The sequence below is a fragment of the Monodelphis domestica genome, chromosome 4 (assembly GCF_027887165.1).
Source record: "Monodelphis domestica isolate mMonDom1 chromosome 4, mMonDom1.pri, whole genome shotgun sequence".
In the NCBI taxonomy this organism is placed as follows: Eukaryota; Metazoa; Chordata; class Mammalia; order Didelphimorphia; family Didelphidae; genus Monodelphis; species Monodelphis domestica.
Window position 1 is genome coordinate 445,926,579 of NC_077230.1, and position 24,665 is coordinate 445,951,243.

A 24,665-nucleotide genomic window follows, 5' to 3' on the forward strand; every position below is an offset into this window, starting at 1 on the left:
TGTAGTCTACTTGCAAAGAACTAGGTCAGGCCACTTCTCCATTCTTGACATATGACATGAGTTATGAAGTATGATGGCGGTCTTGTCTGTATCGCAGATCTGTTGTGAGGTTTCATTGTTACTGTTTTTGAAACTATTTCTAAAATTTAACATCTTGCAGTTGTGACCAAATGGTGAAGCCAAATTCTGGTTCTGTTTGTTTAAGTTTGAAAACTACTTTTGGCCTTGGGAAATAGAATAAAAATCAGTTTACTTATTGCCATTAGAGGAAAGAACTTATATTTCATGTGTGTGTATGTCCCCTTTTGTGTTTATATCATAATTTTTTTCTTCAGAGGCAGAGACTAATTTTGAAGTAAAGGAGATATCTACAAAGCAGAGCCTTTTTGTGGAAGGATCTGACCCTCCAAGAGGCATGAGTAAGAGTCCCTGTGACTTCATTTTGAGAAAAATCTGTGACTCTAATATTAAGGTAAATAAAAATTCAAAGAGTGACTGTGCATTTGATGAAATTACAGAGAAATTCAGCCAACGTTCAGTCCTAAATCAGTATACAAAATTGACCTCAGGAAATGACTGTTGTCTGGATAGTGAATATACCAAATGCTTTCCTGAAAAAAAAGAATTTAATCAGTCTCATGAGAAGCATCCTGAAATGCCCATGTATCAAGATAAAATAGGGAGAATCACCTTTGGCTCGAGTTTTGACCTCAGAAGACATCAAAATCATGTCGAGATACTTTCTGTGAGTAATAAAGGTGGGAGACCTTTCAGTCAGAACTCTGAGTTTGATTCCTATCAAATAGTCCACTCTGGAGAGAGACCTTATCAATGTAAAGAATGTGTAAAGGCTTTCATACAGAGGGGTAATCTTGTTAGTGATCAGAGAATTCACCCTGGAGAAAAGCCTTATGAATGTATAAATTATGGGAAGTCTTTCACTGAGAGTGGTAACCTTGTTATACATCAGAGAATCCACACTGGAGAGAAACCTTATGAATGTACACAATGTGGGAAAGCATTCACAGAGAGTAGCTCTCTTGCTAAGCATCAGAGAATCCACACTGGAGAGAAACCTTATGAATGTACACAGTGTGGAAAACCTTTCAAACGGAGGGGCGATCTTGCTGCACACCAGAGAATCCACACTGGAGAGAAACCTTATAAATGTACACAGTGTGGAAAGCCTTTCACACAGAGGGGCGTTCTTGCTGCTCATCAGAGAATCCACTCTGGAGAGAAACCTTATGAATGTACACAGTGTGGAAAGGCTTTCACACAGAGAAGTAATCTTGTTAAACATCAGAGAATTCACACTGGAGAGAAACCTTATGAATGTATACATTGTCAAAAGGCTTTCACAGAGAGTAGCTCTCTTGCTAAGCATCTGAGAATCCACACTGGAGAGAAACCTTATGAATGTACACAATGTGGAAAGGCTTTCATACACAGGGTGAGTCTTTCTGCACATCAGAGAATCCACACTGGAGAGAAACCTTATGAATGTACACAGTGTGGAAAGGCTTTCACACGAATGAGTGATCTTACTAAACATCAGAGAATATCCACTGGAGAGAAACCCTATGAATATACACAGTGTGGAAAGTTTTTAAAACAAAGGGGTGATCTTGCTGCACATCTGAAAATCCCCACTGGAGAGAAACCTTATGAATGCACACAATGTGGAAAGCCGTTCACACAGAGGGGCGTTCTTGCTGCTCATCAGAGAATCCACTCTGGAGAGAAACCTTTTGAATGTACACAGTGTGGAAAGGCTTTCACACAGAGGAGTAATCTTGTTAAACATCAGAGAATCCACACTGGAGAGAAACCCTATGAATGTACACAGTGTGGAAAGGCTTTCACAGAGAGTAGCTCTCTTGCTAAGCACCAGAGAATTCACACTGGAGAGAAACCATATGAATGTACACAGTGTGGAAAGGCTTTCATACACAGGGTGAGTCTTTCTTCACATCAGAGAATCCATACTGGAGAGAAACCTTATAAATGTACACAGTGTGGAAAGGCTTTCACACAGAGGAGTAATCTTGTTAAACATCAGAGAATACACACTGGAGAGAAACCTTATGAATGTACACAGTGTGCAAAGACTTTCACAGAAAGTAGCTCTCTTGCTAAGCATCAAAGAATCCACACTGGAGAGAAACCTTATAAATGTACACAGTGTGGAATGTCTTTCATACACAGGGTGAGTCTTGCTGCACATCAGAGAATTCATACTGGAGAGAAACCTCATGAATGTACACAGTGTGGAAAGGCTTTTATACACAGGGTGAGTCTTGCTGCACATCAGAGGATCCACACTGGAGAGAAACCTTATGAATGTACACAGTGTGGAAAGGCTTTCACACAGAGGAGTAATCTTGTTATACATCAGAGAATCCACACTGGAGAGAAACCTTATGAATGTACACAGTGTGGAAAGGCTTTCACAGATAGTAGCTCTCTTGCTAGGCATCTGAGAATCCACACTGGAGAGAAACCTTATAAATGTACACAGTGTGGAAAGGCTTTTACACGGAGGGGTTATTTTGTTATACATCAGAGAAATCACACTGGAGAGAAACCTTATGAGTGTACACAGTGTGGAAAGGCTTTCACAGAGAGGAGCTCTCTTGCTATGCATCAGAGAATCCACACTGGAGAAAAACCTTATGAATGTACCCAGTGTGGAAAGCCTTTCATATGTAGGGGCCATCTTGCTGCACATCAGAGAATCCACACTGGAGAGAAACCTTATGAATGTGCAGAGTGTGGAAAGGCTTTCATACACAAGGTGAGTTTTGCTGTGCATCAGAGGATCCACACTGGAGAGAAACCTTATGAGTGTACACAGTGTGGGAAGGCTTTCACTCGGAGGGGTCATCTTGTTATACATCAGAGAATCCACACTGGAGAAAAACCTTATGAATGTACACAGTGTGGAAAGGCTTTCACAGAGAGTAGCTCTCTTGCTAGGCATCAGAGAATCCACACTGGGGAGAAACCTTATGAATGTAACCACTGTGGAAAGGCCTTCACATGGAGGGGCGATCTTGCAAAGCACCAGAGAAACCACACTGCAGAGAAACTTTCTGAATGTAATAAATTTGGATAACCTTTCTCTGAATGTTCCACAGTTACTTAATACAAGAAAATTCCCGCTGGAGAGAAACCTCATAAGTGAGGCTAAGCTTACATTTGCCACTGGGAGCTTATTTAATCTAAGAGGATCCACACTAAAGAGAAATATGGGAAATGATCCATGTGGTAAGGCCTTCAGGTAACAATCATTTCTTATTCCCAAGTGAGAATTCCTTTTGGATAGAAATCTTATTCCTGTCATGAATGAAGAAAGCCATCAAAATGGAGAATTCAGGACTTTTTCAGTAGGAGAAAATGTCTTCTGAACAGATCAGTTCCAGATGGATTCTCTGTAGGAAGGCTTTCAGTCAGAGATCATCTCTTATTTCTTGTCAGAGGATTCATAGTGCAACAAAATCTAATGACTGCTCAAGTTTATGTGTTTTCCTCAGGAGGAGGGTGATTACTCTCTTTTGGAGAAGTGCAAATGATAAGTCTGAGGGACCAGCCCACATCTATTTCATTGGTTATTATGACAGAAAAGATAAGTGATAAAACTTGGAGGGGATGTGAGAAGATTGAAAAAGAAATGAACTTTTGGAGTTGTGAACTAATTCAACCATTCTGGAGAAGGCAATTATGCAAAAGGCATAAAAAAAACAAAATGGGAAAAGACACACACACACACACACACACACATATATAATACAAAACACTTAAAGGTCCTCTTTTGGGTGTGACAAAAGTATTGGAAATTAAGAGGAAACTCATCAATTGGGAAGTGGTTGAGCAAATGGTGGCATATGATTGTAATGGAATCCTATTATTTTATCATTACTAAGAAGGAGGAGCTCAGAAAAACCTGGAAAGACTTGAGAACTGATGCAGACTTTTAAATTTATTATAATCAGAATTAGTCATTTTACATTTTGTAATGTTCACTATCTTGTTTCATCTTAAATTTCCTTACTTTCCCCTAGATCTGACAGGTATACTATTTTATGTTCCTCTAATTTACTTATAATATCACTCTTCATGTTTAAGTCATATACCCATTGTGAACTCATCTTGGTATAAGTGTGAGAAATTAATTGAAACCTAATTTATCCCATACTATATTCCAGTTTTCTGAGCAGTTTTTATCAAATAGTTAGTTCTTGTCCCAAATGCTGGGATCTTTGTCTTTATTGAAGACTGGCTTGCTGAGGTTAACTCCTAGTCTATTCCATTGATCCACCCTTCTATCTCTTAGCCAGTACCATACTGTTTTGATGATCTGTGTTTTTTAGAACAATTTAAGATCTGGGACCACTAGGTCCCCATCCTTCACATTTTTTTTATTAGTTCCCTTGATATTCTTGATCTTTTGTTCTTCCATATGAACTTTGTTATAATTTTTCTAATTCTTTAAAAAAAAGGTTTTAGGTAGTTTGATAGGTATAGTACTGAATAAGAAATTTAATTTGGGTAGGATTGTCAACTTTATTATATTAGCTCATCCTACCTATGAAAAATTAATGTTTTTCCAATTGTTTAAAGCTAGTTTTATTTGTGTGAAAAGTATTTTGTACTTATTATTCCTGAGTTTGTCTTGGCAAAAACATTCTCAAATATTTTATATTGTCTAGAGTGATTGTAAATGGACTTTCTCTTTCTACCTCTTACTGCTGATTTTTGTTGGAAATATATAAAAATGCTGATCATTTATGTGGGGTTATTTTATATCCCGTAAGTTTGCTAAAATTATTAATTATTTCTATTAACTATTTAAAAAGTTGATTTTTCTAGGATTCTCCAAGTGTACTGTCATATCATCTGCAAATAGTGATAGTTTTGTTCTGGATTGATTTTTGTCCCCATCCAAAGGCCTGATCAAATCTTTTGTATTTGTTCAAATCCCTCCAGACTCTATAAAGTATTGAAGAGTAAAATGATCAGTAGTGAACATTATTCTTTCTGGAATGAAGGGATGTACAGGAAATCATTACAGGATGGGCTTCATCTTGAGTTCATACTTGACTATACTCTGTGTGAAGAGTGAATCAAACTCTCTATGAATCAGCAACTTTTAAGTTAATTAATCAAAAACTTAAGTACCCCCTACTTACTCCGTTACCAAACACTAAGTAAGAGAATTTGCAAGTTACTTACTAGAGTAAGCTTATACCTCCAAAAGTCACTGCCTCCCTTGGGCAGTGCTAGGCAAATTTAAAGGCTGTGATTTGTTTGTTCCTGCAACATAGGGGATTGACAGGAAGTGTTGTCAAGAAAACCACTTTTTAAAGGCCAGCTCAAGGATTCAGTTATTCTCTCTGCATTGGTGAGCCAGACTAGAGGAGGAGACTCTATCCCTGGATCCTGTGTCGGCTTGCAGTGGTGAGTGGAGTGATTCCTTCCTTCATTCTTTGGTGAGGAGACCTTCTCTGCTTGTTGGCGCTTCGGTGGGACATACCCTTTAGCATGAGTCCTGGTGATATTCTTGGCGGGCATAGCCTCATGTGCACTGACAGTTCTTGGCGGCCTCTTCAGCGTCTCCTGGTTCTTCTGAGTTCGACTTCCTAATGTTAAAGGGATTTTCTTAATCTCTCCGTCTGCCTCTTTAACAGACAAGAGTGCAGGATTTGTAAATTAAGTAGAATTCACAGGTGTCTGAGAGAGTTGAAGATTTCCTTACCAGGGAGACAACAGGCGAAATAAGGAAGGAATCATTTGACACTTGGACATCTTTTGCCTCTGGATCTCTTGAGAGCAGGAGGTATTTGGAAGTGAGGGAGGGCTCTGGACTTTAGATCTCAAGAGAGGAGGAGGTTAGTCTCTCAGTTAAGGGGCTACTACTGGCAGTTTTACTACTGACAGTTGGAGGATAAAACCTTATTTAAGGAGGTCATTGGTGGTGGCTTTTTATTCATTAGAAAGATAGATAGTTCACGAATAATTTATAGATGGAGTAGATTCAAGTAAGCCTGGTGTACCAGTCAGAAGAAACCATCCTTTGAAGATAGAAGTAGGGTTTTAGAAATTTTAGTTAGTATTAGGAATTTAGTTATATTCATAGGGCATTAGAATAATAATCTCTCCACCTTTCTTTTTCCTATTGATAATTCTGAAATTAAACTAACTGTTTTTTCAAACTACTTTCCTCACTTTTGTCAAACTCCTAACATTTAACCCTTAGAAGTATAGAAAATTTTAGGCAATTAAACTTGGTGCTAGATATGATTGTACATGTAGTGAAGGAGGGGATTCCAATCTATCTCAAACAATTCCCAATCCTGGATAGCTTTGCTGAGCTTTTTTTTCGCAGTTTTAGATTATCTCAGTTTATTACCATTTTGGGGATTGTTCATTTTGTCAGGATTACTTCAAGGATACCAATTTTATCAAATATTTTGTTTAGTTCTCTCTAAGAAAAAGAAACAGCTGAAAGATAGCTTAATGGAGACTAGAGTTACATACCTTGAAGATTATTTTCCCAATGCAGTGAAACTCTCTCAATTTAATCAACCTGTCTCTCCCACCAACTCCAGGGAAGCTCACTCATAAACCCAAAAGAATGAAAGTACAAGCCCACTTCCCTTAAAAGTACCAGCCTTTAATCCCCAAAAAGAGCTAGTGAATGTAATACATCAGAGACCATTGACCCCTTGGGATATTGAGGGATTTAAGTGGGACCTCCCTTCTTTTGAGGAGGAGCCCATAGCTGTTATCAAAAGGCTGGAAAGCATATGCCAACAATTTGATTCAACCTGGACTACTTTTGAGCAGTTGCTAGAAGAATTGTTAACAAAAAGGAAAAAGAATAAGATTATCACACTTACTAATGAGGTTTAGGGAAGAGGAGCAATTCACTGGCCAGTGACAGACTCCAAGTGAGATTTTAACGATGAAAATGACTATACCTGATTATGTCAACCCAGAGAATCAGTACTTAAATCAATGAGAGCAAGTTCTGACAGACTGGGTACCTGGACAAAATTTGAAAAACTAAAACAGGAGATCAGAGAAAATCCTTCAGTTCATGGACAGACTTGTAGAACTAGGAGGAAGACATAGACCTAGAATTGACCAGAGAAAGGGATGTTAGACAATTGAGAATGCAGTTTGTGAAAAATTGTTGCAGGGTTGTCAAGGACTATTTCAAAACCAGTTGTCCTAATTGGGCAAATATGAACTTTGATGAATTAAGGAGAGTGGCAATATATGTGTATAATAGGTATGAAAGGAAAAATTAAGATGATAGTGATTTAGTGGAGGCATTAAGAAAGGAGATAAAAGTATTACAGTGAAAACTTAGAAAAGGAGATACAAATCATGTGGTAGCTATGGCTCCTTTGCGAGAATCTACAAACCAAAGACCATTGTGTTACTTATGCAGAAAAAGGGAATACCTAATGTTAAATTACAGAAGCTAAACTCAAGTATTCAATAATTTCATAAATAATGGTGGAAACTTTAGGAATAAACTATTTTAGAAATAATAATAATAATGGAAAAATTACAGAAATAACAATTATGGAAATTATGGGAATGATAGAACCAATAATCAAAATGAGGCAAAGAACATGTTTCAATATATCTGAAATGGTATTTGTCCACACAATAGCCAAAATGTAAATCCTCCTCAGCAAGAGGAATCTCAGAGAGGTGCAGAGAAAACTCTATGAAGGTTTCAGAGGGAGAAAGGACTCTGGAATCAAAAATGGAAACATTTGATTTTCCAGATGCTGCTATAATTACTCTAGTCATCTCAGTCAATTCTTCCCTGAATAGCAATGGACCACATGTGACACTGAAAGTAGGAAATATGATTATCTTCTAGATACTGGAATATCAAGATCTGTGCTGATGAGTACACCTGATTCTAATTGTAATTTTATTGGCTCTATCAATGCTGTGGGGGTGTCTAGAGCACCTCTGAAAATCCCAAAGTTTTCACCCTAATGGTGTCTGTGGGACTTTTATTCGTTAATATTCATTCCTTTTAATGCCTAACTCTTCCATGGATTTATTGGGGAGAGAGATCTTTTGTGTAAATTAAGAGCCACAATAATATATACTCAAAATGGCAACATTACGTTAGAACTCCCTGAAGAATCTCTAAATTTGTTACCTGTACTCTTTCTGGATAGTCAGGAAATGGATAAAACTCTCACCTTTGAAATACTAACATATACCCAGATCTCTCTGGGCTATCTCTTCTTCTGATATGGGTATGCTTAAATCAGCTGTTCCTATTCAAATTAGAACAACATTTTTCAAAAAAAAAAATTGAGGGAATTACCCTAGTAATAAATTCGTTAATTAAGCAGAAAATAATAATCTCATGCAAATCAGAGTACAATACACCTATCTTGCCTATTAAACTGAAGTTAGACAAAAATGGAAAACTTGTTTATTGATTTGTTAAAGATTTAATGACTGTTAATAATCATGTCATCAAAACACACCTTGTTTTCCTGAGTCCATCCAGCAATATTTCCTCTGTTCCTAGTACCATTTAATATTTCACAGTAGTAGATTTGTGTTCGCCTTTTTTTCTTTTTTCTTTTTTTAATTTTAATTTTATTTCTTCAATTTAGAACATTATTCTTTGGTTACACAACTCATATTCTTTCCCTCCTTCCCTACCACCCACCCTTCCCATAGCCGATGCGCAGTTCCACTGGGTATTGCATGTGTCCTTGATCAGAATCAGAATCCATGTTGTTGATGTTTGCACTAGGATGATCATTTAGAGTCTATATCCCTAATCCTGTCCCCCTTGACCCATGTGATCAAGCAGTTGTTTTTCTTCAGTGTTTCTACTCCCGCAGTTTTTCCTCTGAATGTGGATAGTGTTCTTTCTCGTAGATCCCTCAGAGTTGTTCAGGATCACTGAATTTCCACTAATGGAGAAGTCAATTATATTCAATTGTACCACAGTGTATTATTCTCTGTGTATAATATTCTCCTGGTTCTGTTCCATTCACTCTGCATCAATTCCTGGAAGTCCTTCCAGTTCACATGGAATTCCTCCAGTTTGTTATTCCTTTGAGCACAATAGTATTCCATCACCAACATATACCACAATTTGTTCATCCATTCCCCAATTGAAGGGTATCCCCTCATTTTCCAATTTTTTACCACCTCAAAGAGCACAGCTATGAATAATTTTGTACAGGTCTTTTTCTTTATCTCTTTGGGGTACAAACCCAGCAGTGCTATGGATGGATCAAAGGGCAGACAGTCTTTTAGCGCCCTTTGGGCGTAGTTCCAAATTCCCATCCAGAATGGTTGGATCAATTCACAATTCCACCAGCAGTGCATTAATGTCCCAACTTTGCCACATGCCCTCCAGCATTCATTACTTTCCTTTGGCTGTCATGTTAGCCAATATGCTAGGTGTGAGGTGATACCTCAGACTTGTTTTGATGTGCATTTCTCTGATTATTAGAGATTTAGAACACTTTTTCATGTGCTTATTAATAGTTTTTATTTCTTTAACTGAAAATTGCCTATTCAGGTCCTTTGCCCATTTATCAATTGGAGAATGACTTGATTTTTTGTACAATTAATTTAGCTCTTTGTAAATTTGAGTAATTAGACCTTTGTCAGAGGTTTTTGTTATGAAGATTATTTCCCAACTTCTTGCTTCTCTTCTAATTTTGGTTGCATTGGTTTTGTCTGTACAAAAACTTTTAAATTTAATGTAATCAAAATTATTGATTTTATATTTTGTGATTTTTTTTTCTAACTCTTGCTTGGTTTTAAGGTCTTTCCTTTCCCAAAGATCTGACATGTATACTATTCTGTGTTCACCTAATTTACTTATAGTTTCCTTCTTTATATTCAGGTCATTCACCCATTCTGAGTTTATCTTGGTATAGGGTGTGAGATGTTGATCCAACCACAATCTCTCCCATACTGTCTTCCAATTTTCTCAGTAGTTTTTATCAAATGGTGGATTTTTGTCCCAAAAGCTGGGATCTTTGGGTTTATCATAGACTGTCTTGCTGAGGTCACTTACCCCAAGTCTATTCCACTGATCCTCCTTTCCGTCTTCTTAGCCAGTACCATATTGTTTAGATGTCCACTGCTTTATGGTATAGTTTGAGATCTGGTAGTGCAAGGCCTTTTTCCTTAGCATTTTTTTTTCATTATTTCCCTTGATATTCTTGATCTTTTGTTCTTCCAAAGGAACTTTGTTATGGTTTTTTTCTAATTCAGTAAAAAAGATTTTTTGTAGTTTGATGGGTATGGCATTAAAGTAAATAAGTTTGGGTAGGATGGTCATTTTTATTATGTTTGATTGTACTACCCTTGAGCAGTTGCTGTTTTTCCAGTTGTTTAGATGTAGTTTTAATTGTGTGGGAAGTGTTTTGTAGTTGTGTTCATATCAGTTCCTGTGTTTGTCTTGGCAGATAGATTCCCAAGTATTTTATATTGTCTAGAGTGATTTTAAATGTAATTTCTTTTTCCAATTCTTGCTTCTGTGGGAAGGAAATCATTTATTATGAAAACATTTATAAGTCTAAGAAATTTTAAGGTTTACACTTCTGAGATGTGTTGGAGATATATAGAAATGCTGATGACTTATGTGGATTTATTTTGTATCCTGCAACTTTGCTAAAGTTGTTGATTATTTCCACTAGCTTTTTGGTTGATTCTCTAGAGTTCTTTAAGTAGACCATCATATCATCTGCAAAGAGTGATAGCTTGGTATTCTCAATGCCAATTTTAATACCTTCAATTTCTTTTTTTTCCCCTCTAATTGCTACTGCTAGTGTTTCTAGTACAATGTTAAATAATAGAGGTAATAATGGGCATCCTTTTGTCACTCCTGATCTTATTGGGAATGCATCAAGTTTATCCCCATTGCAGATGATGTTTGCTGATGGTTTTAGATATATACTGTTTATTATTTTTAGGAAAGACCCTTCTATTCCTGTAATTTCTAGTGTTTTGAATAGGAATGAGTGTTGTATTTTGTCAAAGGCTTTTTTTGTACCTATTTAGATATTCATGTGATTTTTGTTGGTTTGCTCATTGAAATGGTCAATTATGTGGATGATTTTCCTAATATTGAACCATCTTTGCATTGCTGGTATAAATCCCTCCTGATCATAGTGAATAATCCTCATGATCACTTGCTGGAGTCTTTTTGCTAGTATTCTATTTAAGATCTTTGCATCTATGTTCATTAAGGATATTGGTCTAGTTTTCTTTCTCTGTTTTTGACCTGCCTGGCTTTGGAATCAGTACCATATTTGTGTTATAAAAGGAATTTGGTTGGACTCCTTTGCTTATTATGTCAAATAGTTTGTATTGTATTGGGATTAGTTGTTCTTTGAATGTTTGATGGAATTCACTTGTGAATCCATCAGGCCCTGGTGATTTTTTCTTAGGGAGTTCTTTGATGGCTTGTTCAATTTCTTTTTCTGATAGGGGGTTGTTTAGGTATTCTATTTCTTCCTCTGTTAAATAATCTAGGCAATTTATATTTTTGTAAATATTCATCCATATCACCTAGATTACCATATTTGTTGCCATATAATTGGGTAAAATAGTTTTTAATGATTGCCTTTATTTCCCCTTTATTAGAGGTGAGGTCTCCTTTTTCATGTATGATACTGTTAATTTGGTTTTCTTCTTTCCTTTTTTAAATTAGATTGACCAGTACTTTGTCTATTTTGTTTGTGTTTTCAAAATACCAGCTTCTAGTCTTATTTGTTAATTCAATAGTTCTATCACTTTTGATTCTATTAATTTCTCCCTTAATTTTTAGGATCTCTCATTTAGTTTTCATCTGGGGGGGGTAATTTGTTTGCTTTCAAGGTTTTTGAATTGCATATCCAATTCAATGACCTCTGCCCTCCCTAATTTGTTAATATATGAACTCAAAGATATAAATTTCCCCCTGAGTACTGCTTTGGCTGCATCTCATAGATGTTGAAAGGATGTCTCATCATTGCCATTTTCTTCAATGAAATTATTGTTTCTATTATTTGTTCTATGATTTTGTTGAATCATATAATTTAATTTCCAATTAATTTTTGAATTGGCTCTCCATGTACCTTACTGATTATTATTTTATTGCATTATGATCTGAAAAGATTGCATTTATTATTTCTGCTTTTCTGCATTTGTTTGCCATGTTTTTATGCCCTAGTACATGATCAATCTTTGTGAATGTACCATGTGCTGCTGAAAAAAAGGTTTATTCCTTTTTGTCCCTATTCATTTTTCTCCATATATCCATTAACTTGTTCTTCTAAGATTTTATTCACATCTCTTACTTCTTTCTTATTTTTAAATTTGATTTATCTAGATTTGATAGTGGTAGGTTCACTAGTATAGTTTTACTATATATTTCCTCCTTCAACTCCACTAATTTCTCCTTTAGAAACTTGGATGTTATACCATTTGGTGCATACATGTTTATTACTGATATTTCCTCATTGTTTATTCTGGCTTTTTATCAGGATGTAATTACCTTCCCTATCCCTTTTAATCAGATCTATTTTTGCTTTAACTTTGTCAGATATCATGATTGCAACTCCTGCCTGCTTTTTAATCAGTTGAGTCCCAATAGGTCTTACTCCAATCTTTAATTCTCACCTTGTGCATGTCTACCTGCCTCAGGTGTGTTTCTTGTAGACAACATATGGAAGGATTTTGGTTTCTAATCTACTCTGCTATTTGTTTTCATTTTACGGGTGAGTTCATCCCATTCACAGTCAAAGTTATGATTGCCACTTGTGTATTCCCCAGCATTTTGATGTCCTCTCCTAGTTCTGTCCTTTCTTCTTATCCCTATATCCTTTTAAACCAAGAGTTTGTTTTTAGTCAGTTCCCCTAAACTCCACCCATAATATCCTCTTTCTGCCCCCTCCTTTTTTGTTCCCTTTTTTATTGTTATTTTTTTAGCATCTATTGAGTTCCCTCCCCCTTCTCTTTCCCTCCCTTTTTCTACTCATTCCCCTCCTTCCCCCTCTTAGTTTTCCCTTATCACTTTTCCTATAGGATAAGATAGAATTCAATAACCCAATGTGTCTAGATGCTCTTCCCTCTCAGAATTGGTTTCACTGAGAGTAAAGTTTAGGTATTACCTATTAGCACTCTCTTCCTCTCCTTCTTATAATAGTATTCTTCTCCTCCCCTTCCCATGTGCCTCTTTGTGTGATATAGATTATCCTACTTATCTTATTTCTTCAGGTTTCTCTCGGTGCCATCTTCAATTCCTCCCCTTTTCTTTTTCTTTTTGCATATAATCTTATACCACTTATAACCCCAATCTCTTCCTGTGAATGATTCTTCTAATTACTATAATAGTGAATATAATTTTTGAGAGTTATAGATAACATTTTCCCCATATGTTAATATAAACAATTTGATCTTGTTGAAGCCCTTAAAGAAGAAAGTTTAAATAAAAAAGAAAAAACATTTTCCCCCTTTTCCATCTCTTATTTAACTTTTTGTGTTTCTCTTGATCTTTGTGTTTGGATATCATACTTTCCACTTAGTTCTTGTCTTTTCTTTACAAATACTTGGAAATCTTCTATTTTGTTGAATGCCCATACTTTCCCCTGGAAGTATATAGTCATTTTTTATGGATAGGTGATCCTTGGTTGAAGACCCAATTCTCTTGCCTTTCTGAATATCATGTTCCAAGCCTTGTTGTCTTTTAGTGTTTTCTTCTATTTTGTCAGTCTTTTGACTTTGCTTTATTAATTCTTGCTGTTTTGCAAGATCATTGGCTTCCAATTGCCTAATTCTGGTATTTAAAGATTGGTTTTCCTTTTTTGGTTTGGTCTATCCTGCTTTTTATATTTTTCAACTGTTTCTCCAATTGGGAGTTCTTGTCCTTTAAAAACTTATTTTCTTTTTGAACTATTCCCCACTTCTCTTGCCAGAAGGCTTCCATCTTTTTGGTAAGCTCCAATTTAAATTCTTCAAGAGCTTATGGCCAATTTCTTTTTTTTTTTCCTCGAAAGTTTTGGTGCATTTTTTTTTTGGATTTCCTCTTCTGCTATTTGCTCTGTAGTCTGCATTTTTCCTCCATAAAAATTGTTGAGGATCAATGCCTTCTTGTTTTTCTTGGTGTGTGGAAGTTGTTCCTGGGCACTGTTTACCATCACTATGGTTGTTTTTCTTTACCTTTCTAGTCAGAAATCTGAGTGAGGAGGACAGGCTCTCTGTGTATGGAGCTAAAGAATAAGGATTTTGGTTGAGACCAGCTCTCGAGTCTCTGCAGCTTCTGCTGTTTGCTGCCTTCTCTGTGCTATCTCCCCTCAGGAGCCCACAGTCTGTGCTCTTCAGCCTGCTGGGGTTTCAGGTTTAGTTGCTCTCAGGGATAGGTCTTTGATGGTCAGCTGCCAAGGACCTAGAGGTTCACCTCACTCGTTCTAGAGGTGCCCCTCACTCAGTCACTGATTCTAGCACACATTGGTGTTGGCTCTGACTCTGACTCCGTGGGGGGGAGGGGCTTAGGGGGGTGAATCAGCTCACATTTTGGTGTAAGCTTTTTCACCCCCTTATAGTATGGAAATGCCTGAATCCCACATACCTTAGGGTCCCTTTGTTCATATGAATTTGAGTTTTTTTGGCTTTGTGAGGTAGTCTATATCGGTAGGGTAAAGATTAAAATTTTAGGGAAACTGAGGCAGGTAGAAATTAGTTTCTCTCTGCAAGGAGTATTATATTTTTAGAGGTTTATTAAAGGTTAAGGATTAAAGAAAATATAGAATAAGAAAACACGTGTCTAGACCTCTGGCCTAGACAACCTCACCTATATTATGAAAAGAGCCGCGTCTGCTTGCAAGCGGAAACAGGAAAGAAAAGAGAGGCCCAGAAGCCTTTCCAATCAGGTTAAATACCCCATCTCGATCTCGGCCCAGGTGAGAATTCAGTGATATTACAAAGCATTCTGGGGAATTGGAGCAAGGACTTCTGGGGATTGAAGTCCTAGATTCAAGTCTCCATTTTTACATCAGGTGGTAAGGAGAGGAAGAGTCCTGCATCTAGACTGCCACCATATTTACCTGGAAGTCCCATGCCTTTTTTTCAATGCCCGTCCCTGAAGATTACCAAAACATATTTGTATTCACCTATAAAAAACCTCAATATACATGGTGTCATCTGCCTCGAGGTTTTGTAGAAAGTCCAACTTTATTTTGACATAACATTTGGCAAATATTGAGTTTAAGTCATATTTCTCAAAAGTGGAGTATTTAGGATTTGTTTTAGCTTAAGGTGCCCACTTCATTTCCCCTAAGCATGTTGAAGATATCCAAAAATTGAGTGCCCCATCCACTAAACGAAAATTGAGAGCAATTTTGGGAACAACAGGATTTTTCAAGCAATGGATTCCTTGCTATGGAGAAATCAGCAAACCCCTTATAGCATTGACAAAAGATGCAGTCCCTGAGCCACATAGGTTGGATGCAGAATACCTAGTAGCAGTTACTTAAGTAAAACAGGCTATCCTATCTGCCCCTGCTCTAGGCATCCCAGTTTATAACAAACCATTCACTCTACATGTACATGAACAGAGAAGAGTAGCTTTGGGTTTTTAAACACAAGCTTTAGAACCTGTTCAATGCCCAGTTGCATATTATTGAGCACAACTAATCCCAGTAGCTTCAGGAGCACCACTATGTCTTAGAGGCCTAACTGAAACAACTTTCTAGTAACAAAATCTTTGGATTTCATATTGGAATGCCTGCTAACAATAATGTGCTCTCATGAAATTGAAGTATTGTTGCTAAGGCATATAACACAGACATTCTCTGACCAATGTCCGACAAGATATGAAATAACTTTATTAGTCAATGAAAACGTCATTTTTAAATGCTGCATATTAATATTTAAATGCAGCCCTGCTGCCTTGCTTCTGGATTTGCCAATCACTGGAGAACCATTGCAGAGTTGTGAATCATTAGTGTCCATGGCAGAAAAACTTCATGAAAATCTCCTAGACACTCCTTTGGAAAATGCAAGTCTAATTTCATTTATGGGTGATTCTTCCTTTATGAGAGATGGTATACATTATGCTGGAACAGCTCTAGTCACCAAATTTGCCAGTCTTTGGTAAGCTTCACTACCATGAAATATAAGTGCTCAAGGTGCAGAATTAATAGCATTGAAACATGTCTGTGTAATCTAACGAGACAAGAAAACCAACAATCTACACCAACTCAAGATATGCCTTTGGAATGTCATCCTGTTGGTACATTTTGGCTTCAAAGGTGATTTTTAACATCAGCTGGCAAAACTATCACAAATGCTAAAATCATAAATGAGGTTCTTTCTGCTCTCCAACTACCTGAAACCTTGGCTGTTGTACATTGCTCTGCCCATATAGGTGGAACTGATCCTGTCTCTAGAGGAAACAGCAGATGCTGCTGCAAAACTCATTGTTATAAAAGGCCCTGAATTAGTCTTAAATTTGGCAATTATCAATTACTCAGATTTATCACTTTAATATAATGAAAAGGAGGTTAAAAAATGGAAACAAAACTTCAGATGAAGCAGATTAATGGTGTATGGGTAGCATCTGAAGGAAAACCCATACTCCCTAGAAGTTTTCTCATCAAATCTGTCAATCCAAACATAAAAATGATCATATTGGAACCCAAGGCATTGTAGACTGTGAAAAAACGTATGGATAACTCCTGGCATAAGAAACATCACCTCTAAATTGTGTGTAGCCTGTCCCACCTGCCAAGCATAGAACCAGCATGTCTTTCGTGGAAAAGCTTTTGTTGGGACGTCCTTTGGGTTGCACAGCTGTTGAACATCTGCAGATAGATTTCATTACAATGTCAAAGGCTGAATGAACATTACAAATTTTACTTACTTATAGTAGACCAGCTAACCAGAGGGTCAGAAACATTTTAAACCACTAGAGTAACAGTGGCATTTGTTGCCAAAGTACTTTTAAGAGAAATCATACCTCATTTGGGGCTGCCAGCTCAGATTGATTCAGATAGAGGGACTCATTTTACTGATTCAGTTTTGTCACAAATTTACTCATGTTTAGGAATAACAGCAAAGATAACATGACTTAATAGAGGCATTAAAGAAAGAAATTAAAATTTTACAAGAAGAAATTGAAAAAGAAAGAGCATATCTAGCAGTGTCCATAGCCCCTTTGCAAGAATCCACAAATAAAGCACCAAAGTGTTATTTTTGTGAAAAAGAGGTCACTTAATGTTAATCTGCAAAACTGGAATCAGGTATTCAATAATATAAATTGTAGGAATAATGGTAATTTCAGAAGTAACAATAATTATAGAAATAACAATAATCATAATCAATTTAGCCAAAATGGGGCTGGCCCATGCTATACTCAGATTGGAAATTCCATTCAATGTGGGGAACCCCAGAGAAATGGCTAAGGATCTTTATGAAGATCTGAGAGGGGAGCAAGTGTAAAAATTAAAATTAGTCTCAATGATAAAATATAATTTTGGAGTTTTTTTTGGAGTTTTATTTTGGAGTTTTATTAATAATCATTAGAAATCAAGGTATACAGACGATATGAAATAAAACCACATGCCTATGGCTGATCAGTCCATTTAAAAATCCCTGCACTTAGCTTTCCACCACTGCAATGCTGGCTGCAAGCCCAAGAAAGTGGCCTATGAGGATTGCCCACTCACCAATATCCTCTGTCTATAGGAAGAATGTTAATGACAGGAAGTCAGTGGGCTCCCAGGAAATGTAGTTCTTTTTTAGGGTAACAGATTTCAATTATACAAAAGGGCACTGACTGGAATCAGAAAATGAAACCTTTGATTTCCCAGATCCTCATATCTTAACACCAGTTATCCTGGTCCATTCTCCCCCACATAGTAATGAACCTCTCATGACCCTGAAAGTTAGGAACACATTGAATTCCTGAATTGTTTTATTTTTGTATTTCATTTTTATTTTTCAATAAAATATTTGATTTTCCCCCCTTTTTTTCCTTCTTTTACTTGAAGTTCATGTAACCAATATTAATAAAGTTTTGGATTTTGAAGGATAAATTTACAATATCCATTAGCCCTAATATCAATGCATATCCAAAAGCTTTAGACTATAAAAACCTGCCATTAATTCTTAAATATTATGGGACTATGATGAATAATTGTGTCTAATTCTAGGAGAAGGGATCACAAAAGAGCCATTGTACAGTGCCAACAAGCACAAAGTCAAGGAGACCTACAATCCTTGTGGAATTGAGATCTATGCCAAGACAGAGGACTTGTTTGAGGTTCAAGGTAGGAGCTGTTTGACATGTGTCAGATGCAGGTCTTTCCCAATGCCACATTCCAACAAGTACCTTAGTTTGTCTACCACATTGGCTCTCCACTTCCCTTTTATATCAAAATCTAGTCCTTTTTTTTCTCTCTTATAGTATGGCAACTTTCTGTAGTCCTGGCTACCAATGGGTAAGTGTAATATTACTGCATTTGTCATACAGACTTGTGGGACAAAAATTGCTTTAAATGGATCCTAATATAAGGACCTGTTATGGATTTATTCTTGCTCACTCCAAAATTTAGATAGATAGATAGATTGATTGGTTGGTTTTCATATATTAATTCTGATTTTGAATTTTTTCTTTTCTCTCAAAGTTTAGGTTTTTTTCTATATATGTTTCTTTTTATAGGTTTTTGGTTTTTCTTTGACACTTGATTCATATACCCCATAACTCAACCAAGTATCCTGAGTTGATCCTTGTGTTGGTCAACACCCCTCCTCAGGGAGAATTCTATAATTTTCGTAAAATCCAAGATTTAAAATTTTTTGAGAAAAGTTTCAGGGGGAAAAACTCGCTAACTCCTGGAATCAAGAAAGTGAACTATTTGGAGAAAGTGCCATAAAGAAAGCTACACTGCATCAGAAAATCCAGAGTGAACTTTGGGATGTAATTGATTGCATTAAACGGGGATTGAAGACATTTATTCTGAATGTGTAAACTCTAATGTGAAAGGGGTCTAATTGGCTTTTTGCCAATGTGCCTAGCAAAGACTGGTTTTGCTCTCTCTTTTATTTCACTCTGATCTCCAATTATTGTAATTTCATCTTAGAAAGTGCAATATTGTATGCACCTTTATCTAGAAGATCTTTAGAGGCATAAACTGGTTATGTTAAATGATTCATTGGGGAGCCTAGTCTCCCAAAGAATCACAGGGGTATTGTGAAGAGTGAATCAAACTCTTTTTCTATCATTAAGGGACTTTTAAGTAAATCAATCAAAAACTTAAATACACCTACTTAAGTATCTTACCAGACACAAAGTAAGAGAGTTAACAAGTCACTCACTAAAGTAAGCTCACACCTCCAAAGGTTACTGCCCCCTCCTTGGGAAATACTAGACACATTGAAAGACTGCAATTTCTTCCGGTAAAGTGGGGGATGAACAGGAAGTGACATCAAGAAAACTGCTTTAAAAAGGCCAGCTTAAAGATTCACTCATTCTCTCTGTATTGGTGAGCCAGACTGAAGGAGGAGACTCTTTTGCTGGATCCTGTGTCAACTTGAATTGGTGAGTGGAATGATTCCTTCATTGGTTCTTTGGTGAGGAGACCCTCTCTGCTTGTTGGTGCTTCGGTGGGACACTCCCTTCAGCATGAGTCCTGGTGATATTCTTGGTGGTCTTAGACTCATGTGCACTGAAGATTCTTGGCAGATTTTCAACATCCCCTGGTTCTTTGGATTTTGGCTTCCTAATTAGGATTTTGGATTCTGGTGAGATTCGCTTTTGAATTTTCATTTGTAGTCTGAAGAAATTAGGATTGAATTCAGGGTATTTGAAGCTAGGCTTTAGTTTCTGTCTCTATCTACGTTTTTCTACTTTCACTTTTTCCACCTCTTTGTAAATATAGCTGCTTATATTTTTCGATCAGCAACCACAATATTACTTTAGAATTCTCATATTTACAATGAAACCTAAATTTAAATTCTTACATCTGGGCAGATTATACTGGAGATTCAATGTCTCCAATTAACTAGAAAAGGCTTTTTCTTGTCTCCCAGTCTTCAGAGAGGAGCCCTGATTAAACACCCCAAATTTCATACTGTGTAAAAAAATACTACAATAATGAGGACTTTTTGTCTAAAATCCTAATGCTCATCATATTTCCTCATTATTAGTTAACATTCATCTATTACAGTTGTTTTAGCTATTGCCTAGTTAATTGGCACTCATTAGTTTCCTGTTTTGTTTTTGTTTTCTTTTGCTGGCACATATAGGTCTTTTCAAACATACAAATAAGAGGGAATGGGGAAGATGTGGAAGAGATAGAGGACCTGATCTGTACTGTTCAGTCCATTCTATCCAAGGACTCAGGGTCATGATGCAGTTGGCTGATTTCTGTGACTATGAAAAACTCCCACCCCTCTGATGAAGTAAAAATGGATGATTTGAGGTGTGCAAGTGCACCTTGTCTCTCAAAGTATCAACACAGGTTTGAGAGAGTGCTACCAAAAAAAGTTACAACTGTTTGCAGGTTTCTTAACCCTTTTCTGGCTTATGGAAAAGGAAAAAGTGTGTGGATTTGGAAACAACGAAGTAGTATTAGTTGTTTCTGAATCCCTTCTCTATTTTGTAATTCTTTTCATTGAAATTCAAGAACTATGTGTTTCTCACTACAAAAAGGAAAACTTCAGAAGGTGTAAAGGAGAGCAAATGCATGTCCCTGAAAACTCCCAGATAAATTGTGATACTGTGAGGTAAAATCCTATCAGTCAGATCCAGTGGAGAGCATTGAGATTCTGTGAGGGATAAAATATGGGAAAAGAGAATAAAGAAAATAAAGAGTGTGTGATTACTTTTATGGAAAGGTTAAAAGGGAAAACATTTTATCTGTAAATTTATATGACTTTAAGAAGTCAATTGCATGGGCAAAGCAATCAACCTTGCAAAACTAGATTTTGTTTGAGTTATGGGAATTCTAACTAATGAAATGGGATCATTGATGATGTATTAATTTGACTATGGTACTGCAATGATTTCTATGAATTGATCTTTATACCAGGATGAGTTCTAACTTAAAGAAAATCAAATAAAACAACCAAATGAAATCTCTTCTCTGTGTATCGTGAGAGAAAAATCCCCTCACCCCCTTATATGAGGATTAGGTTTTAATGTTATCAGTAGTCTTGAGGTAATCATAATTGTAATTCTAAGAGAGTTGGCATAAGCCATGATTTCAGTAGGTTTTTGTGAATATTCTGGTATAAGTATAAGGTTTTGAATTAAGTAAATAACTGCTTTAGTATAGAACTTAGTGTCAGCCCCACCCTTCAAAGCTGCTATTTTAGGCATCCTAACGTGTGATCCATTCTATATCATGATGCCTCACCTTTTGTTCAGAACCAGGTACTACTCAACCCCACCTACTCTGCTCCCCCCCAGGTCTGTCAAGTGATTCTTAAGTCATTGTCAAGTGACTTCTTCTGCCTATAATAGTTAAAATTGGTTTGCTAAATTTAAGAGTTAAGAAAGATTGCTATGGTCATGGTTTATAAAAATTAACTCTGAAGTCAAGAGGCTGCTAGTAGCTTTAGTAGCTTTATTAAAGCAAGGTAGAGATAATAAGGAGAGAAAAGTAGGATGGAGATAGGGAGTTGACTAGCTAGATGCCCTAAGTCCTATTCGAAGGAATTCAGCTCACCACAAAAGCAAGGTTCTAGTCTCCACGTAGAAGTCTGCAGGAATCTCTTCAGCCAAGTGTATCACCAAAGTGTCTAACGCCAGAGACAGAGCTGCTCCAAGATTGTGTAGTTCAATGAGGAGTCTTCAACCCAAAGAGGCTGAACCCTTCAAAAGATAGTCTCTAATGCCAAGGAGACAAGAGTCTCACCAGAGTAAACGTCCTTCTTCAGCCTGAGTCACCAATGCAGAAATCAAAATCTGAATCTGAAATCAGAATGCAAATTTGAAGGAATCAGAATGTTACCAACCCACAAGAGTGTCTCCTTCAGTCAGAGTACCAGTCTGAATTAGAATGTCCACCAGAATCAAAATCAGGATCAAATGCCCAGACTTCCTGTTGGGTCTCACCTTATAAGCACTTTATTCCACCCAACAGCTCTCCCACATCACATCTCAGGAACAAATCATGGTTTCTAAATTTATCTAGCCATGCCCAGGGGGCAGTGCCTGTGGAATCCACTTCCAGTCCCTTGAAGGTATGAATTATCTTTCTCTGAGGGTGTGAGCTTTTTCTATTAAAAGGTTCTTCAAATTACTGTTAAAAGGGTCTAGCACTCTAAACAAAGGTAGTAAAAATTCACTTTCACATAGCCATAAGACGTATTTCCTGATCACTTCAACCAGTCAACATCTCTGTTTTCATCACTGACCTGAATTGTATTCTTACTGGTATAAAAACTTGTCTAACTCATTGGAGTATAAAAGAAGATCTCCCACAGTGCTCATGAGCAACTAATGTTTTTACATTTGTTTCGATCTAGTTTTAATTGTGTGGAAAGTGTTTTGTAGTTGTGTTCATATAATTCCTGTGTTTGTCTTGGCAAATAGATTCCTAAGTATTTTATATTGTCTAGGGTGACTTTAAATGGAATTTCTCTAACACTTGCAGTTGAGATGTGTTGGAAATATATAGAAATGCTGATGATTTATGTGGTTTTATTTTGTTTCCTGAAACTTTCCTAAAGTTGTTGATTATTTCCACTAGCTTTTTAATTGATTCTCAAGGATTCTTCTCTAATTGCTACTGCTAGTGTTTCTAATACCATGTTAAATAATAGAGGTAATTATAGGCATTCTTGTTTTACTCCTGATCTTTTTGGGAAGGCTTCCAATTTATTCCCTTTGCAGATGATACTTGCTGGTTGTTTTAAATATATAATTTTGACTACATTAAACTTAAAAAGTTTTGCATAAACAAAACCAATGCAACCAAAATTAGAAGGGAAACAACAAATTGGAACAAAATTTTTATAACAAAAACCTCTCACAGAGGTCTAATTAATCAAATATATAAGGAGCTAAATCAATTGTATAAAAAATCAAGCCATTCCCCAGTTGATAAATGGGCAAGGGACAGGAATAAGCAATTTTCAAATAAAGAAATCAAAATTATCAATAAGCACATGAAAAAGTGTTCTAAATCTCTTATAATTAGAGAAATGCAAATCAGAACAACTCTAAAGTAGCACTTCACCCCTAGCAGATTGGCTAACATGACAGCAAAGGAAAGTAATAATGTTGGAGGGTATATGGCAAAATTGGGACATTAATGCATTGCTGGTGGAACTGTGAATTGATCCAACCATTCTGGATGGCCATTTGGAATTATGCCCAAAGGGCTTTAAATGAATGCCTGCCCTTTGATCCAGCCATACCACAGCTGGACTTATACCTCAAAGATATAATAAGGAAAAAGACGTGTACAAAAATATTTATAGCCATGCTCTTTGTGGTAGCAAAAAAGTGGAAAATGAGGGGATACCCTTCAGTTGGGAAATGAGTAAACAAATTGTTGTATCTTGTTGGTGATGGGACACTATTGTGCTAAAAAGAGTAATGAACAGGATTAATTCCATATGAACTAGAACTACCTCCAGGAATTGATACAGTGTGAAAGGAGCAGAACCAGGAGAACTTTATACATAGAGACAGATACACTGTGGCACAATCTAATGTAATGGATTCCTCTACTAGCAGCAATGCAAAGATCCAAGACATTTCTGAAGAACTTAGAAGAAAAAACACTATCCACATCCAGAGAACTATGGGAGTAGAAACATAGAAGAAAAACAACTGCTTGATCACATGGGTCGATGGGGATATGATTGGGGATGTAGACTAAATGATCACCTTAGTACAAATATCAATAAAATGGAAATTGGTCTTGATCAATGACACATGCAAAAACCCAGTGGAATTGCTCATTGGCTATGAGAGGGGGTTGAGAGGTTTGGAGGAAAGAACATGAATCATGTAAGTATGGAAAAATTTTCCTTATCGATAAAATAAAAATTTTTATAAATAACAAACAAAACAAATTAAGACAAAATGTAGTCCACTTCCTTCCATTCCTCAATGTCCCCTATGAAAAGAGGCAATCAAGGGAATTACCTCAGTGAAAAATTCTTTAATTGAACAGAAAATAATAATTCAATGCAAATCAGAATACACCTATCTTGCCTGTTAAAAAACCAAAATTAGATGAAAATCGAAAACCTGTCTATCAATTTGTATAAGATTTAAAGATTGTAAATAATCATGTCGTCAAAAGACACCCTGTATTTCCAAGCCCATCCACAATTATTTCCTCTATTCCTAACATCAATAAATGTTTTACAGTAGTAGATTTGTGTTCAACATTCTTCTCAATACAATTCATGAAGATTCAAGAAATATATTTGCCTTCACCCAGAAAGGTTCCAAATGGATGTGGTGTCATTTGCTTCAGGGGTATGTTGAAAGTCCCATGTCATTCTCACCGATTTTAACACATGATTTAGCAAATGTTAAGTTTAAGGAGAGCTATTTGATAGTTTTTAAAAAATTATTTGCTCTTGGCCTCACCAAATGTCACAACATGCGAAGAAGATAGCAAACATCTCCTTTTGGAACT

At 36.5% G+C, this 24,665-nt stretch overlaps 1 protein-coding gene across 4 annotated transcripts in view; it reads left to right on the top strand.

Annotated features, from left to right (window-relative positions):
* LOC100619529 (zinc finger protein 420-like) overlaps window positions 1–24,396 on the top strand; it is a 39,092-nt gene extending 14,696 nt beyond the window's left edge. The window contains exons 4-5 of one of the 4 annotated variants that reach the window (XR_008918229.1): window positions 336–19,803; window positions 20,308–24,396. Coding sequence is in view for 1 of the 4 variants with exons in the window: in XM_007492597.3 (XP_007492659.2) it covers window positions 336–3,118 (2,783 nt within the window). In the remaining 3 variants the exon portion in view is untranslated. Of the gene's footprint in view, window positions 1–335 lie in introns of all 4 variants that reach the window. The other 3 variants (XR_008918230.1, XR_008918228.1, XM_007492597.3) reach the window with 3 other exon arrangements.
* The last annotated feature ends 269 nt before the right edge of the window (window positions 24,397–24,665 follow it).